The sequence below is a fragment of the Thermobia domestica genome, chromosome 4, assembly GCF_964235325.1.
Source record: "Thermobia domestica chromosome 4, izTheDome1.hap1.1, whole genome shotgun sequence".
NCBI lineage: Eukaryota > Metazoa > Arthropoda > Insecta > Zygentoma > Lepismatidae > Thermobia > Thermobia domestica.
Window position 1 is genome coordinate 293,617,160 of NC_137457.1, and position 15,166 is coordinate 293,632,325.

The 15,166-nt window shown below is 35.7% G+C and overlaps 1 protein-coding gene across 1 annotated transcript in view; it reads right to left on the minus strand.

The window, feature by feature from the left end:
* Positions 1-8,758, minus strand: part of LOC145684188 (DDB1- and CUL4-associated factor 13) — a 37,543-nt gene extending 28,785 nt beyond the window's left edge. The window contains exons 1-3 of the mRNA XM_081756206.1: positions 8,493-8,758; positions 5,253-5,452; positions 2,660-2,848 (exon numbers count right to left, since the gene is read on the minus strand). Of these exons, the coding sequence (XP_081612332.1) occupies positions 2,660-2,848; positions 5,253-5,452; positions 8,493-8,562 (459 nt within the window). The 5' untranslated portion in view covers positions 8,563-8,758. The remainder of the gene's footprint in view (positions 1-2,659; positions 2,849-5,252; positions 5,453-8,492) is intronic.
* Between the last annotated feature and the right edge of the window lie 6,408 nt (positions 8,759-15,166).

The following is a 15,166-nucleotide window of genomic DNA, read 5'->3' on the forward strand; positions in this document are numbered from 1 at the left end:
CCGGGATCGTAATACTGCAAATTATGGATGCGACAAAATATCAAATACTTTCAAATATCTAGGATCAGCATTAAGAGACCAAAACTATCTCCACGAAGAAATTAAATGTCGACTAAATGCAAGAAATTCGTGTTATTTTTCAGTTCAACATCTTTTGTCGTCGTGAATTTTGTAGAGGAATTTGAAACCTAAAATATATAAAACGGTAAACACCTGTTGTGCTGTATGATTGCGAAACATGGTCGCTTACTCTGACGGAAGAAAGCAGACTGAAAGTATTTGAGAATAAAATCCTGAGACGAATATTTGAACCCAAGAGGAACAGGAATAGGGGAATTTCATAAAGAAAAACTGCATAGTTCCTACTGTTTACCAAATATTGCTAGAGTCATCAAGTCTAGGAGGCTCAGGTGGATAGGTCATGTAGCTAGTGGAAGAAAGTATGAATGCTTTCGAAATTTTAAGTAGAAATCCAATCGGAAGACGACCATTAGGAAGACCCAGGCCCAGATGGGAGGACAATATTAAGATGGATCTCGCAGAAATAGCAATACAAAGTAGAAACTGAATCCAGTTGACTAAGGATAGAAGTCAATGGAGAGCTTTTGCAAACACAGCAATGAACCTCCGGGCTCCATAGGCCATAGAGTGTTAGTTACTATTATAATTTTTTTATTTACTAGGTAGCAAACAGCATACACAGCCACAGGTGCACCCGGACAGCAACTCATGCAACCAAATCCATACAACAATGTCACAAAATATCTGGCAACAGGCAAATTACACACGCAACACGTAAGTAGCAAATGCAGTCAAAATCAAAATTTAACATATAATAAACTCAGAAATGATTACATACTAGGATGAAATATGACAGATCATAAATTAAAAAAGGAGGAATTACAAGTAAATGAATTAATACAATTAAACAGAACACATTTCAACTAAAATTAAAAAAAAAAAAAAAGGATGCAGTATCCGATCATGCAAGAATTTTTTTTAAAAAAACTAGAAGATAAAGAAAAGACGAAAGGGAAAAAAGAAAGAGATAGTTAAAATTCAGAACAAACCTTACAAAGAAAGAAAAAAGCTCTTGAAAGGCAGCACCCTAAATTAAATACGTAACATTCTTTAATAACTGAATAAGTTCTGAACGAACTTTAAGAAATTTAGTTTGGAAAATGTCTAGAACACAATAAAATTTATTTGCAGTATCAATGGTTTAATAAATAGATGGTTTTAAAGTAGAAAATTTAGAGACAAAAGGGCCAAAATTTCTAGTGTTACGGTAAGGGATTCTTACGGAAATAAAACTATCAATAAAGAAACCTCGATGAAGAATATTATTTAGAAAAATTAAAATCGAAAATATATCGCCTATCACCTAAACACAAAAGATGCAGTTCTTTGGATATACTAGACAACTAGATATTATAACAATAATGGGAAAAGTTTTTCACATGGCTTTCAATCAAGTCCTTTCAAGATCACAACTTTGATAGATACATCACCGTCTGGTTTACATCTGCGCTTGCACACAATTGCAAAATGTAGACGGTTTTGAAAAGAAGAAAGTAGACGTATTTTTGAGAAGTGAGGTTATCTACTTTGCTCTAACGCAGAGTTCTCAACCTAATTCCTATTACGATCCCCATTTTATGACATCCTCTTGCCAGCGACCCCTTTATAATTTCTGGTTTGTAATAACCTTATGTGGGATTTTTAATATACCTATTGCGGAGATCTCTCTCTATTTCTATAATAGTAGAATCCATTTCTTGCATACAGAGGATATAGTAACTTCCCTAAAAGTGAATAGACTAAAACTAAATTTGGTCAGTTCATTCATATTACAAATATCGAATCCGATCCTTTATACTGTTTCAAAATTGAGGCCGTTTGAAAATTTTTACAACTTCGTAACTCCCTTAATTTTGGAACATATGATTAAAAAAAAAGTTATTTCTAATTTTGGTTTAAAAAAAAAAAACTTGGGCAGTTTTTAAAAAAAGTTGTTCAGTATTTTAAATGACTTAATGTGTGTCACGAAGATTGAACCGGACATTGCCGCACCAGTGAAATTATACCATGCTCAGGTATCTCATTAGCTTTTAATTTTATTTCAATATGCAGGTTTTGTTGCATTTGTATTTTTCTTATATTTCAATATGCAGTTCTCATTAGTTTCATATCGTACCTCTTTCATTTAAATTGATTTTTAAACAACCCTGCACCCGTATTTAATAGACCATTTTTTGTTGTTCTTAACAGTATGTATAAAAATAAAAGTACGCCTATCAGAACAAAATTCAAAATAATACTTAAAAAAATATTTTCCGGTATTACATTCTATTTATATTTATCTCTTCCGCTTATCGTCGCGACTCCCAGGTTGAGAAACCCTGCTCTAACGTATGTGTAAAGTTCAGTAACCTCTAGATGTCATTGATAAAAGTGCCAGAGAGCACTGAGTAAAGCATAAAAATACGTAATACTAGGTAAGACTATTCATATTTGATTTATGTATCTTATAGTATTTTACTGCACTTATCTTTAAAAGAACTAACTTTACCCATTTACCCGATGCTGTCTATCCGAAAAATAGTTAAAATAAAAGTGAAATTATAACTTTCAAGAGATCTTTCCAATGAACACTTACCTTACTAATAACAGTATTAACTGGTTCATCATCATCTTCGGAATGTGTGTTCCATGTCTTAATTGTTTTATCATCTCCAATCGTCATGAACTGCTGACCGTTTGGAGTAAACACGCTTCCTCGGACGTAGCCTTCGTGCGCCTGGAAACTTCTTATACATCTTCGAGACGGGATGTCCCAAAGTCTTATCTAAAAACACATTATTTTTAATTATTTCATACAAATGACAATCTCAGAACAAACAAAGTAAAGAAAAGAATATCTCAAATAGACGGTACTTTGTGGCTACCTCGTATTTCAAGAAAACATTAACTTTATGTCCTTTTTTAACACGATTTTTTTGGTGTGTGTGTGTGTGGGGGGGGCTCAACAGTGATAATTGGGTAAAATTTTATCGATACGTGTGCTTGCCTACTTTTCCCAATAGTTACAGATTATTATTCTTATTTTACTACATAACAACATTTATTTACTAGCAGAATACTTATTCTTTGCATGGGGGATAATACGTTTCATTTTGGACATAAAGAATTGAATTGGGATTTAAACGGCATCGGAAGTATCACTGTTCATCTCAGCGACCCCGAAAACTGTAGATTCGACTCCCTCCTCTATGTTGCACCGTAAAAGTGAAATGATGATAAAACATCCCAGGTCCGAACCTCATTTATTTTGAAAATTTGATTGAAGTCGATCGGGTAGTTCAAGAGGTGTGATGTCACAAACATAGTCAGTTTCATTTTTATATAGAAAGATACATATTTCTGGGCATTACCGGGATCTATGGCCTTAAGCCTGTCATTTATGAGGGATGAAGTCCCTCGGCAAGTACATTATACGGAGAAAGGGGACGGAAGGAAGTGGCCTGAGATCTGTATGCTAGGTAATCATCCCAGTATTTGCCTGGTACGAGTGACAAAAACCCAGGAAAAACCTCACTCAGGATAATCGGTTGAGTTGATTTTGAGTTTAACGTCCCGTTCAGCAGCGAGGCTATATGGGACGTGGACCTACTGATTAACGTGGAATCCGAACCACATGAGCTCCCGCCGGGAATCGAACCCGGGTCTCCCACGCCAAAGGCGCGTACGCTAACCGCTTAGCCACGGAGGAGCTCTCAGGATAATCGGCCTGAAAAAGCTAATATATCTTTTCGACTGAGTGTTCCCACTGGGAATCGAACCCGGCACCGCTAGCACCAAAAGGCCAGAGCGTTACTGAATACACTACGAGGATTCACTTACTATGTAACAATATATGCATACATATAACAATAAGAGTAACCTATAATTATTGGGTAAGGTAGGCGATCAAAAGTACTGATAAAATTTTACGCAACATTTATAAATCATCTTTGCTGAGCCGGAAAAAAGAAGTGAATGTATTGTGAAAAAAATGACTTAAGTCAATATGTGCCCCTAAGTCGAGAGGCCGAATTTCTCACTCGAAATATTGGAGGAAAAATTGACAAGTAAGATTAGTATGTAAGTAATTTGAGGTATTACAATATGTCATATACTCTTCATAATTAATTAAAGTAATAAGGTTTATAACGCATTAAGGTATGCATTTCAACGAACTATATTGTATTAAAAGTCAAAGCCGCGTCTCCGGACATCCTTTTTAATAACTTTTTGAGCTTAAAGAATTTTTGAAACGGTATATTGTCCTTCTGTAATAAAAGGTGAAAGATAAAAACACAAAAGGATTTCGTATTCACTGCTCTACCACCCTGCTACCACGAACATTGCAAGGGTGATCGAACGTTCAGGATGGGATATTTACATCTGAATTTATCAATTAGGAGCATTTTTACCCATCAGATATGTTACAGAAGCAATTTTTGAGGTTTTCTTTGTAAAAGTAATAATTGAGAGGGTGACTGGTGAAATATATGCCTAGCATGAGAATAGAAAAAGCAACTTGTGACGAAAGAGATAACAATATGACGCACTCAGGGAGCATGCAGAAACCCAACATAAATTAGGATTTAACATGCCTCATTTAATAAATATTCTAAAAGAATTACAGACGATCCCAATAGATTTTTTATGCTCTCCAATCAGTCGCATTTCTCCAGTCGTGAAAACCGGACGAAAAGAAGAAAATTCTGCCGATGTAGTTACAGGGCGTCACGCTTTTCTTTTTAATTGCACAATTAAAAGCAATTAGGAACGTTACCCTATGAACAATTAAAACAATACTTACGCTCGTTACAAGAAAATTCAACACAATGACTAGTTTTAGCTTTTTTTAGGGTGGTTCTTAGTGTAGTACTTATTATTTTGAACATTGCACATTAAAATTTTTATCACTTCTTCAGGACCATGATACGAAAGGAAGTTGGCACAGTCCTAAATTTATGGTTGGCACAGTCCTAAATTTATGGTAAGTCCAAATAGGCAATGTTAAAAGTAAAGGTACAAGAATTAAACCAGAGGCTACCAAGATTTCGAGCCGATTCGATTTCTGGCGAACTGATTCCTCGGAACTGTTCCAAAGAATCAGTTACGAATCGATTCATGGAATGAATTGCTACAGTCAAGAATTTCCCTCACTCGTGTATTTTTTATCAATGGATATTATAACTTACCTCACCGTCGTATGATCCGCTAAGAAGTACAGAAAGACTGGTGGGATGCTTGGCCATACAAGCGACGCCATCCCGATGCCCATCAAGGTTTCCGACGAATGGCTTGGCAAACACACGTTCTAGCTTCACAGCATTTAACGCTCTTGTGTACTCCCTTGGAGCCTCGAACGGATGCAAACTAGGATCATAGTTACGAGGAACTGAAATTCAGAAAATATACACGGAGCTTAAAATTTTGTATAAGGAGTTGTTTAAAATACTTATTAAAACCCTGATGCTTACCGAAATATTACAGTAGGTATCGTTGTTAAAATCACTATTAAATGAGTTTCCATGGACTTCAATCATTGCAAATAAAACAGAGTCCACTTCCTTAATTAATGTTGCTATGCCGGAACGTTACGAAAATAGTGCCGTTGAGTCTGTTGTGTGAAGTTCACAATTTTAGATAGCTCAATAAAAATTAAGTAGTAACAGTATGCTATACCAGTGCTAACATTGCTATTAGTTTCTACGTATGAGGATTATGGAGAAACCTCCCCCTCTCAATTGCCTAGATTAATTCATGATTTTAGTGTGGAATTTGATATAGAACGGACTTACTTTTATACTGCTGTATTTTTTGTTTGTTAAATATTTTCAAAATATCGACCCTAACAGGTTTACGATCACGAACATTTTACTTCTTGCTGTAAGCTTGCTATTTCCCCATCCTATATTATTGTGTAACGTCCTATAAAAGAAAATGAGTCCCAATTATTCCAAGGAAAATTTATTTCACTTTTAACGCTTATGTATTTAATACTGTATACATTCATTGACAAATTGAAGAGAAGAAGACAGTTCTTAGCAACGGCTGGAATGGTTCTAAAGTGCTGGTCCACATGCATAGGTGAAGACAGGTTCGTTCCTTTCTTTATACTCAATACATATAATAATATCGCGAGAGCGACAGCGAGTGAAGGCGGGTTAGTGGCCAGGTTGATTTCTTTCTTTATTACAACTCAATGGATATTTACCAGTGTTCTAGAAATCTGCCACAACGACTTTTGTACTAAGTAAGCGTTAAAAGTGAAATAAAATACTTCCAAAAATACTGTTCAGGCTATTTGTTTTGGATTTCCAGTTATCAAATCTAAGACTGAAATTTATAAATCTTAAAACAAAGCAAACTTGAAGTTAATGAGTTCACATAGTACAATCTATCTTATTATTATTATTATTATTATTTCACATATGCATCCTTCAGAAAACGAATACGTAGTACACATATATAAAATTTCGTGCATTTTTATTGCACGGATAAATAAATGCACTGCATATATACTTTTTATTCAATGATCGACTCTGTATCTTAACAATTATTTTTGGGGTGTGGACTTGCATTCTTCGACGCAGTTCACTTTAGAACGGCTTCATAAAGCATTTATTAAAATAGCGTGGTTTTAATATTAAAGTTGAAGCACGTTGGCCAAGTCAACTATTACATTACGGTTTCAGTGAATATACACGATAAGAACTGTTGTGCAAAAAACACTAACCAATTTGTGGTAGTGATCACTAAAAAGAACAAATGCTATGTAACTGAGTCAAGGCAAGAGTGTAACAGGGGAGCCCGAGTGGACGCACGTCACTGACGGTGGGTATAAACATAAACGATGATAACAGAAAAATGCATATGCCATAAAAACACTTACCTTACGTGTTGGATTATGTATTTGTACGTCAGAAATGACGTTAAACGTAATATTCCAGTATGCTTTTGTTGTTTGTAAACTTGCATTCCAAAATAACATAACACATTACTAACGAAAATTTCACAAATATTTGTATTCCGTAACTCTCAGACAGTTTCATGGTTGTGCCATGAGTTAGAACACTAACTTCACATCGTACATGCTTACTTTCGGCACACCACTTGAAATAATTGTTGAAAAATTACAATTCTTTCCCTCTTATTGTCTCCTAAATGATCTTCACTGTGTGATATGATCATGCTTGGCATAGATAAAATTCAAGGGGGCCATCAGAAGTGATTGTTGAAAAATCACAATTCTTATACGATTTGCATACATATACGGCGTCCAGATGTATGGAAAAAACTACATAGCAAAATAAAACATGTACTAGGTGGGCACTAAAAGCACGAATGCTATCTAAACCGAGTCAGGGCAGGGCGAAGATGGTAGTCCCGTGCGATAGAACAGGGGTGAGTCGGAAGGGAGGAGACGATCTAGCGAAGGCGAGTATACGCATAAGCGAGGGTAGTGAAAACAGGTGGGTTTCAGCAATTATACAAATTTCAATAGCACACATCGTTGGTGCAAAAATAGGGTGTTAACATTACAATGCCCGCTCCAGCTACTATATTACTCAAACGAAAAATTACACATGATTAATTTTATGAAAATGGGTCAAAGTTTACCTAACCTTAAGCTAACCCGTTCCTACTCCTACCCTACTTATAAGTATCTTACTCTACTCTACCCTACCCTACTCTGCTATACCCTTTTAAAGCAACCCTACTTATCGATGAGCAGCTGAAGTGTGTATTGTAAAGTTTACTCAAAAGGGCATATAATACAGTCATCTTTCATATGCACTCACTTATTGTATCTGTCGTAATGTACCTGTAATAATTTTACACTAGTAACAGTAAAATATAGCCGTACTGCTTTGTATTTAATTCTATCATTTGCAGAAATTTGTTTTCATAAATGATTTTTCACGCAAAGTACTGAATTTTACCTGTAAATTTTCCAAAATGTAGTGTGCAGAAAGTAAACCATCAACCTTTTATTCACTTTGTACATCGTTGTTAATGGCTACCTTATGGACGAATCCGTGCTTAACAAGTTAGATTTTCATTGATGTATTTCTACGTACATACACATCTCACAGGTGAGAACACATTTCGATTATTTACACACTGGTCAATTTAAATATAATTGCCATTTATCTTGTAAACTTTACAAATATTTAGGGAGTAATCAATAAGTAGGTCCGCTTTAAAAGGGTATTAATAGTGTAGAGTAGGATAGAGTATGGTAGAATAGAGTAAGATAGGAATAAGTAAGGTAGGGGTAGGAACGGGTTAGCTTAAGATTAGGGAAGTTTTGATCCATTTTCATAAAATTAATAGAGGGTAGTTCTCGTTTCTGAGTAAGTATACCAGCTGGAGTGGGCATTGTAAAGTTAACCCATATGTGGGTCCGAACAATAAATCTATATTTGACTTACCTTTAAAGATATCTTTCTTCGTTTCACGCAAATAATCATCCGGGTTTCTGCACAGAACCTTAACTTTCATTCTTTCCACTAAATTTGCACTATTTTTCTGCTGTCACACCACGACCACATGCTTTCTGATTTCTTCTTCTTTCTCTTTTTTTTATGACATTCCAGGAAGATATCCAATGAGCAGTCCAAACAGTAAAATGGAGAACTATACATTTAAAGAAATAATTTCCAGAATGGATTCGTAAATGAAGCGATGGGACTGGATCGCACCATTAAACCAGTCATATTAAGCTGAACACTAACTATGGCAGAGATATGATACACCACACACTACTATGAATAAAGAGGGCACTCCGTTGTTGTACACTTTGACCACATTATATATTATTTACTATGTAATATTAATGTCCTTATTAATGAAGCTACTGAAGCATTATTTTGTGATGTGCTTAGATCCCATGATTTTTATTACATTAATAATCAGCCCACAAGAAAATATGTATGTTAGATTATGTTTTTACTAACGAAGAAAAATGTACAAGTATGAGGTTCGGCTGATACGTTCTCGACCCGACCCCCTTCCGAATGTACTACTCTAATGTAATTGATGTCATGTGAAATGTTGATCTTTTATATGTTTAAGTACCAAATTTCACGATTCTACCATGAACGGTTTTTATTTTACAGGTAATTGAATGAACCATGGCGGAGCCAGATGTCAAATTCACCAGAGGAGTTGCGAGGTGTGATGAAGTCAGGGGTGTAGCCCAGGGGGGCCCATCGGGGCCAGGCCCCCCAAATGGTTTCCAGACAACGCATGGGAAAACACTCCCAGCAGAAACAAGTATCAAGAGGTGGTACGAGAAGTTCAAAGAAACGGGAAATGCCTACGCAGTGCCTTAGATTTACCACGCAGTGGAAGACCAGGAACGAGTGACGATGTGATTCACACGTTGCAGGACAGCGTAGCCAGGAGTCCAATGAAGTCGCTTCAACGTAGGTCATTGGAACTGGGAATACCGAAGTCAACTTACACAAGATCGTACGCAAGAATTTGAAGGCCTGGCCCTATAAGTTAAAATTTGTGCACGAGCTGATAGAGGAAGAGTGTGACATGAGAATGGAATTATGTTAGTCCATGCTTACCCGCTTACAAGAAGATGGTGACCTTCTGTCTCGATTTCTGTTTTTAGATGAAGCTACATTTCATGTGTCGGGAAAAGTAAACAGGCACAGCTGCCGAATTTGGGGGATGGAAAATCCATGTGAATTCGAGGAGCACAAGCGGGGTAGTCCCAAAGTTAATGTATGGTGTGCTGTTTCAATAGACCACATTATCGGCCCTTTTTTCTTCGAGGAAGAAGCGGTAAATGGTAACAATTATCTAAATATGCTACAGACATTCCTTTTGCCAGAACTTACTAGGATAGGCATCCTTAATGCGGTCCACATGCAACAGGATGGGGCACCGCCGCACTATGCCCTTCAAGTTCGACAATTTCTTAACGAAGAATTTAAGGAGAGATGGATTGGCCGAAGAGGACCCACACCTTGGTCTGCAATATCACCAGATTTGTCGCCTTGTGATTACTGGCTGTGGGGACACGTGAAGACCCAGGTGTATTCGCAGAAACCAGCTCATCTGCACGATCTCAAGAACAGAATAACTGTTGTGAGTTTGATCATTTCAGACAAAGCACCGCCAACACGCAATTGTTGGTTTCCCAAAAAGACTGAAAGAGTGTTTGGACGTGAATGGTGCACAATTGGAGGTTTGGCGATGAACCTTAACTAGCTGAAACAAAACTTTGAACCTTTCTGTAAATACCAAAAAGTATTTGTTAATACACTACGTAGTTTCCAAGTTATAGAGTTTTACTTTCCTGCAGGACTTTATGGACTCTCTGTAATTGCCCGCCTCTGGAAACCACAACATGGGCTCCCTTGCTTGGGTCTACTCCTGTTGCACATTCTATTCATATGAAAGAAACATATGAAAATGTTAAGTGTTTGCTAGATTGTGTGAACTTCAAAGAACACCAATGGCTTCTGTGTGGTGATTTTGAAAGGCCTCCTACTGGGACATCAATCAGGCTACACAAAAAATCCTTGTTATCTCCGCAAATGGGACAGTCGTGCAAAGGTAAACATTGGGTCAGGAAAGAATGGCCATTCCGAAAATCGTCAACTGGTGTGAAGAATGTTTAACATGAATTTTTCGCGGAGCGTTCTAAAAATGCAATCCTCCCCTGTATATAAAGTCAGGCATCATCATACAGTTAGTTCGTGCTCTAAATAAGGACGTAAGTGTTTTAAGTACATATCCAAGGTATTCAGTATTATGAGCATCGAAAACCTCACAGCTGGTATATTTACTGGTCCACAGGCAAGAAAACTTCTCAACGACAAACTTTTTCAGAATACCACGACCCAAATGGAGAAGAAAGCATGGCAAAGCTTCATAAATGTTAAGAAGAACTTTCTGGGTAACATACCAAGTCCTGACTACGGACATATTGTAGAAAAGTTGCTGCTAGATCTTAGAAATCTTGGATGTAATATGAGTGTCAAACAACACTTTTTACACATTGTAGATCCAGTAGTCTATAAAATCCTCGAATTTTCCCTCTCTTTTAATCAAATTTACTAAAATAATATTTTTGTGTTGGGGAATTAGCAAACGATAGTATGACTAAAAGCCTTGAGCGCGATTGATTATAATATATTCTAGGGAAACACATTCTGATATCCAGAAAAACTTTAGCGCTTCATACTTCTGACGTTACTCTCCTTTCTTCATTTTACTCCACGAACAAAATCATTTTCTTCTTTTTTGTACATATCTGATAAAAACATTGTTTTAAATTATTTTACAATTATTATTAGGGTTAGATTTTTTTTTTTTTTTTTTTTTTTTGTAACGAGATGGTGAAACTATTTCAAATATATACTGTTCATGCATATATGATATGGAACTAAATATTTCATTTTCAATTTTCAATTTATTAAAACTTGTGCGTTATCTTTCACTCGGTCTAATACATAATTACATTGTCAACAATAACAAATAAAAATAAAAAGAATGAAATCTTTGAGTTTTACGTCCCACGCTTATGCCGGTTAGGCTAAAGGAGACGGTGATGATAACTAATGAATGAAATGATGGAATGAAGAAAATGGGAGGAAACGAGAGAACCCCGAGGAAACCCACGTACACGGTGTTTGTCCACCACAAAGTTCATTTGGCGGGGGCTGGGATCGAACCCGAGACCCCAAGCACCAGAGGTGAACGCTCTACCACTGAAATAAAAATGGAATAGAAAAGTAAAAAAAAAAAAATACTGAGTATGGCAAGAACATTGAAAAGAGAATACATTTAAAAATACAAAAGAAAATAATAAAGAGTAATGATCATATATTAGATCAGGGATGCAAATAACCACTGGGGTCATCGATGCGGGCGAGAATTTAATATCATACCGAAGATAAGTAACTGATTTCTATTGTGAGATGTGGATTAGTATCTTTTTTCTTGGGCTAGTACAATTTTGTTGTTTATTTGCATCCCTGTGTTAGATAGAATATACATATATAAGTATTGATTTTGTTAATTGTGTTGGTAAGTCTGAAACAGGATGTAATTTTTGAGTTGATTTTTAAACATAGCTATAGAGGATGACTTTCGAATATCTTCTGGAAGATAATTCCATAATTTCACGGCTGTGACAGTGCATGAATTAGACACAATACTAGTTTAATGTCTCGACAGAGAAAGTAGTGGCGTTTCGTTACTCCTGGTATTGCGTTGATGGGATTCGTGCTGATATTGAAAACGTGACATTAGTTACTCTGTTTTTTCTTTACTTAGGCCTATTAATGTCTCAAATAATATATCATATCTACGTCGTACCTCAATTTCATATACAGCGTGTTCATAAAAATACTATCATACGTAAAAGAAAAGATACTGAGTATGGCAAGAACATTGAAAAGAGAATACATTTAAAAATACAAAAGAAAATAATAAAGAGTAATGATCATATGGTGGTATTACGTCGCTTTGGGTAGTCGTATTTAAATGAAATTGATAACATTCGAAAGAAAAACTGAAATGTTTTCGTGCATGTCAACTAACGGACAACAATGGCAATAATGAACGAGGTCAAACACAGAAAAAGTAAATTCGCTCATGTTTACTTTGTGATTAGTCGATATGGGTTCATTGTTGGATATTTAGCAGGCAGTTGCTGTTTCTGCTAGAGGTCGATTGAGAAGCTTTTATGATTTTCTACTGTTATGCCGTAATGTGCTAACGTAGCTCCTTGCTGGCATTTACATGTTTGGGAATATCTGAATGAGCGGCTTCCAGGAAGATGGATTGGACGTAAAGGGAAATGATGACGATATCTTCTACAAGTGGCCTCCGAGGTCACCTGACTTAAAGGTATGTGACTTCTTTGTATGAGGTTACAAAAAGGATTGTGTGTATATACCTCCATTGCCGCAAAATCTGCAAGAAATGCAAGTTCATATCAGTGCTGCCATCCAGTAAATTTCATCAGATATGTTGGAGCGTGTGTAGAGTGAATGGAAATTTCGTCTTGTTGGCTGCATTGCCACTGGTTTGGCCTACATTCAATGTCTATGAGGTATAGTAAAAAATATTTGAGTTTTTCTTTCAAATGTAACCAATTTCATTTAGATACGATTATCCAAGGCGATGTTGCACCACTTTAAAGTATTATAGTATTTGTGTGGACAAGCTGTTCTTCTGCTTTTCAAAACAGCTGGTTAAATGATCTGAATATTTCAAGTTAAATATATAAAGGGCGAATGTATTTTGAATTCTTTGCAGTCTATTCGATACATGATCACTTAAGTCTAAGTAAACCGTATTGTAATATTCAGTGGCGTATTTACGATTTTGTTTCGGGAGGGGCTTTGCTAACTGTCGGGGGGGGGCTTTGCCTGAAAATGTGAAAATTCTGCAAGATATTTCATATGCTTGACTATAGTAAGATTTCGGGGGAGCTTAAGCCCGGAAGCCTCCCCTAAATACGCCACTGGTAATATTCTATTCTAGAAAGCCCTAAGCTTTCCACTACCTTCTTTTTTTATGGTGATCGGTAGAATTTTTTCAGTCTCATTATGGAATGAAAAGAGGTGAAAGCTTTTCTGCATATGTAGTCAACGTGACTTTTCCAGTTCAAAATGTTTATCAAAAAAGAGCCCCAAATATCTTACTTTATCAACAACAGGTATTATTATGTTATTTATGGATACACTTGGGATACCATTCAAGTTTATTTTTGACATAATTCTCTTGGATCCAATGAAAATAACGTATAATTTATTCGGGCTGAATTCGAGTGTGGTTTTTGTTTTGACCACATCTCGATGTTTTGCAAGTCATAACTTAATTTTATATATTTGGTGGATTTGCTGAGACATAAAGTTGGATTCATCCACGTATAGATAACATTTTACATGGTTTATAGCTTTGTGGAAGATCATGATCAGGGCAACCAACTTTATGCTTTATATGGCTGTATATTATGCTTTACTTTTCTTTACATTAGCTTTATTGTGGTCTTTTTCTAAATTATGTCTTAATATGCTGTTCCTTGAATTATACTTTATTTTTATCCATTTTTATTACATATGGTTTTATTTTACTCGTTTTTATTACACAAGCATTAAAATATATATATACGAAACTATTCATTTTTCCCACTAAAAATACATCAATACAGCATACTAGAGGAAGGTGCACAGAGAGAAGGAATTTGAAGTTCCCATTGTTACGCGTAAAGGCAATTGGCAGTTGATTTCCATTGTTTGCGACATTGATAATGGTCTTTGTTGATCATTTTTTCTTTGGCACAAAATATATTAACATGTTTTTTTTTTTATTGTACACATACACTGGGTTCTGGAATTAAAAGCATTAAGCATTATGCTTTATGCTTTATTTCTGCAAATTATGCTTTATTATGCTTATAAGATTAGCAAATTTGGATATCTAAACTAATCAAAATCCCAGATATGGTACCAATCATAAGTGAAATATTCCATTATGCTTTTACTGCTTTTTATGCTTTATGTTGCCCTAATCATGAGTATATAATAAATAAAAGAGATGACTAAATACTGTACCTTGTGGTACAACTTGTTGTAAATATAACCATTGAGATAAATCTTCATTTGGCATTACTGCTTGTTAACGATTAAATAAATATGAGCTTATCCAAGTAATAGAGTTGGAGGAGAAGTTAAAATAATATATAATAAAATATATAATAGAGTTGGAGGAGAAGATAAAATAATTAGCTACTAATATACCAAAGTCAAATCTCTGGAAGGCTTTTGAAAAATCTAAGAATATCACACTTCTTAGTTTTCTTTCCTCAATTGCATCTCTTTGTATCATCGGATATTTTCCTGGCAAGAAACTAATTCTTCTTTGACAAACCGGGAAAGCTACTTGACGAGAGGAGGAGTCCTTCCTCATATTGATTCGAACACTGATTATTATTTTAGCCCTTCATTCGTAACGGGGATCAATCCTCAAGCAAAAACTTGTCTTGTCGTAGACCATTATCGGTCAAATAGGTAGGTGCATCGGCTCACTAGTCATATGTGCTACTAATGCAAAAATGGTCAAATGTGTACCT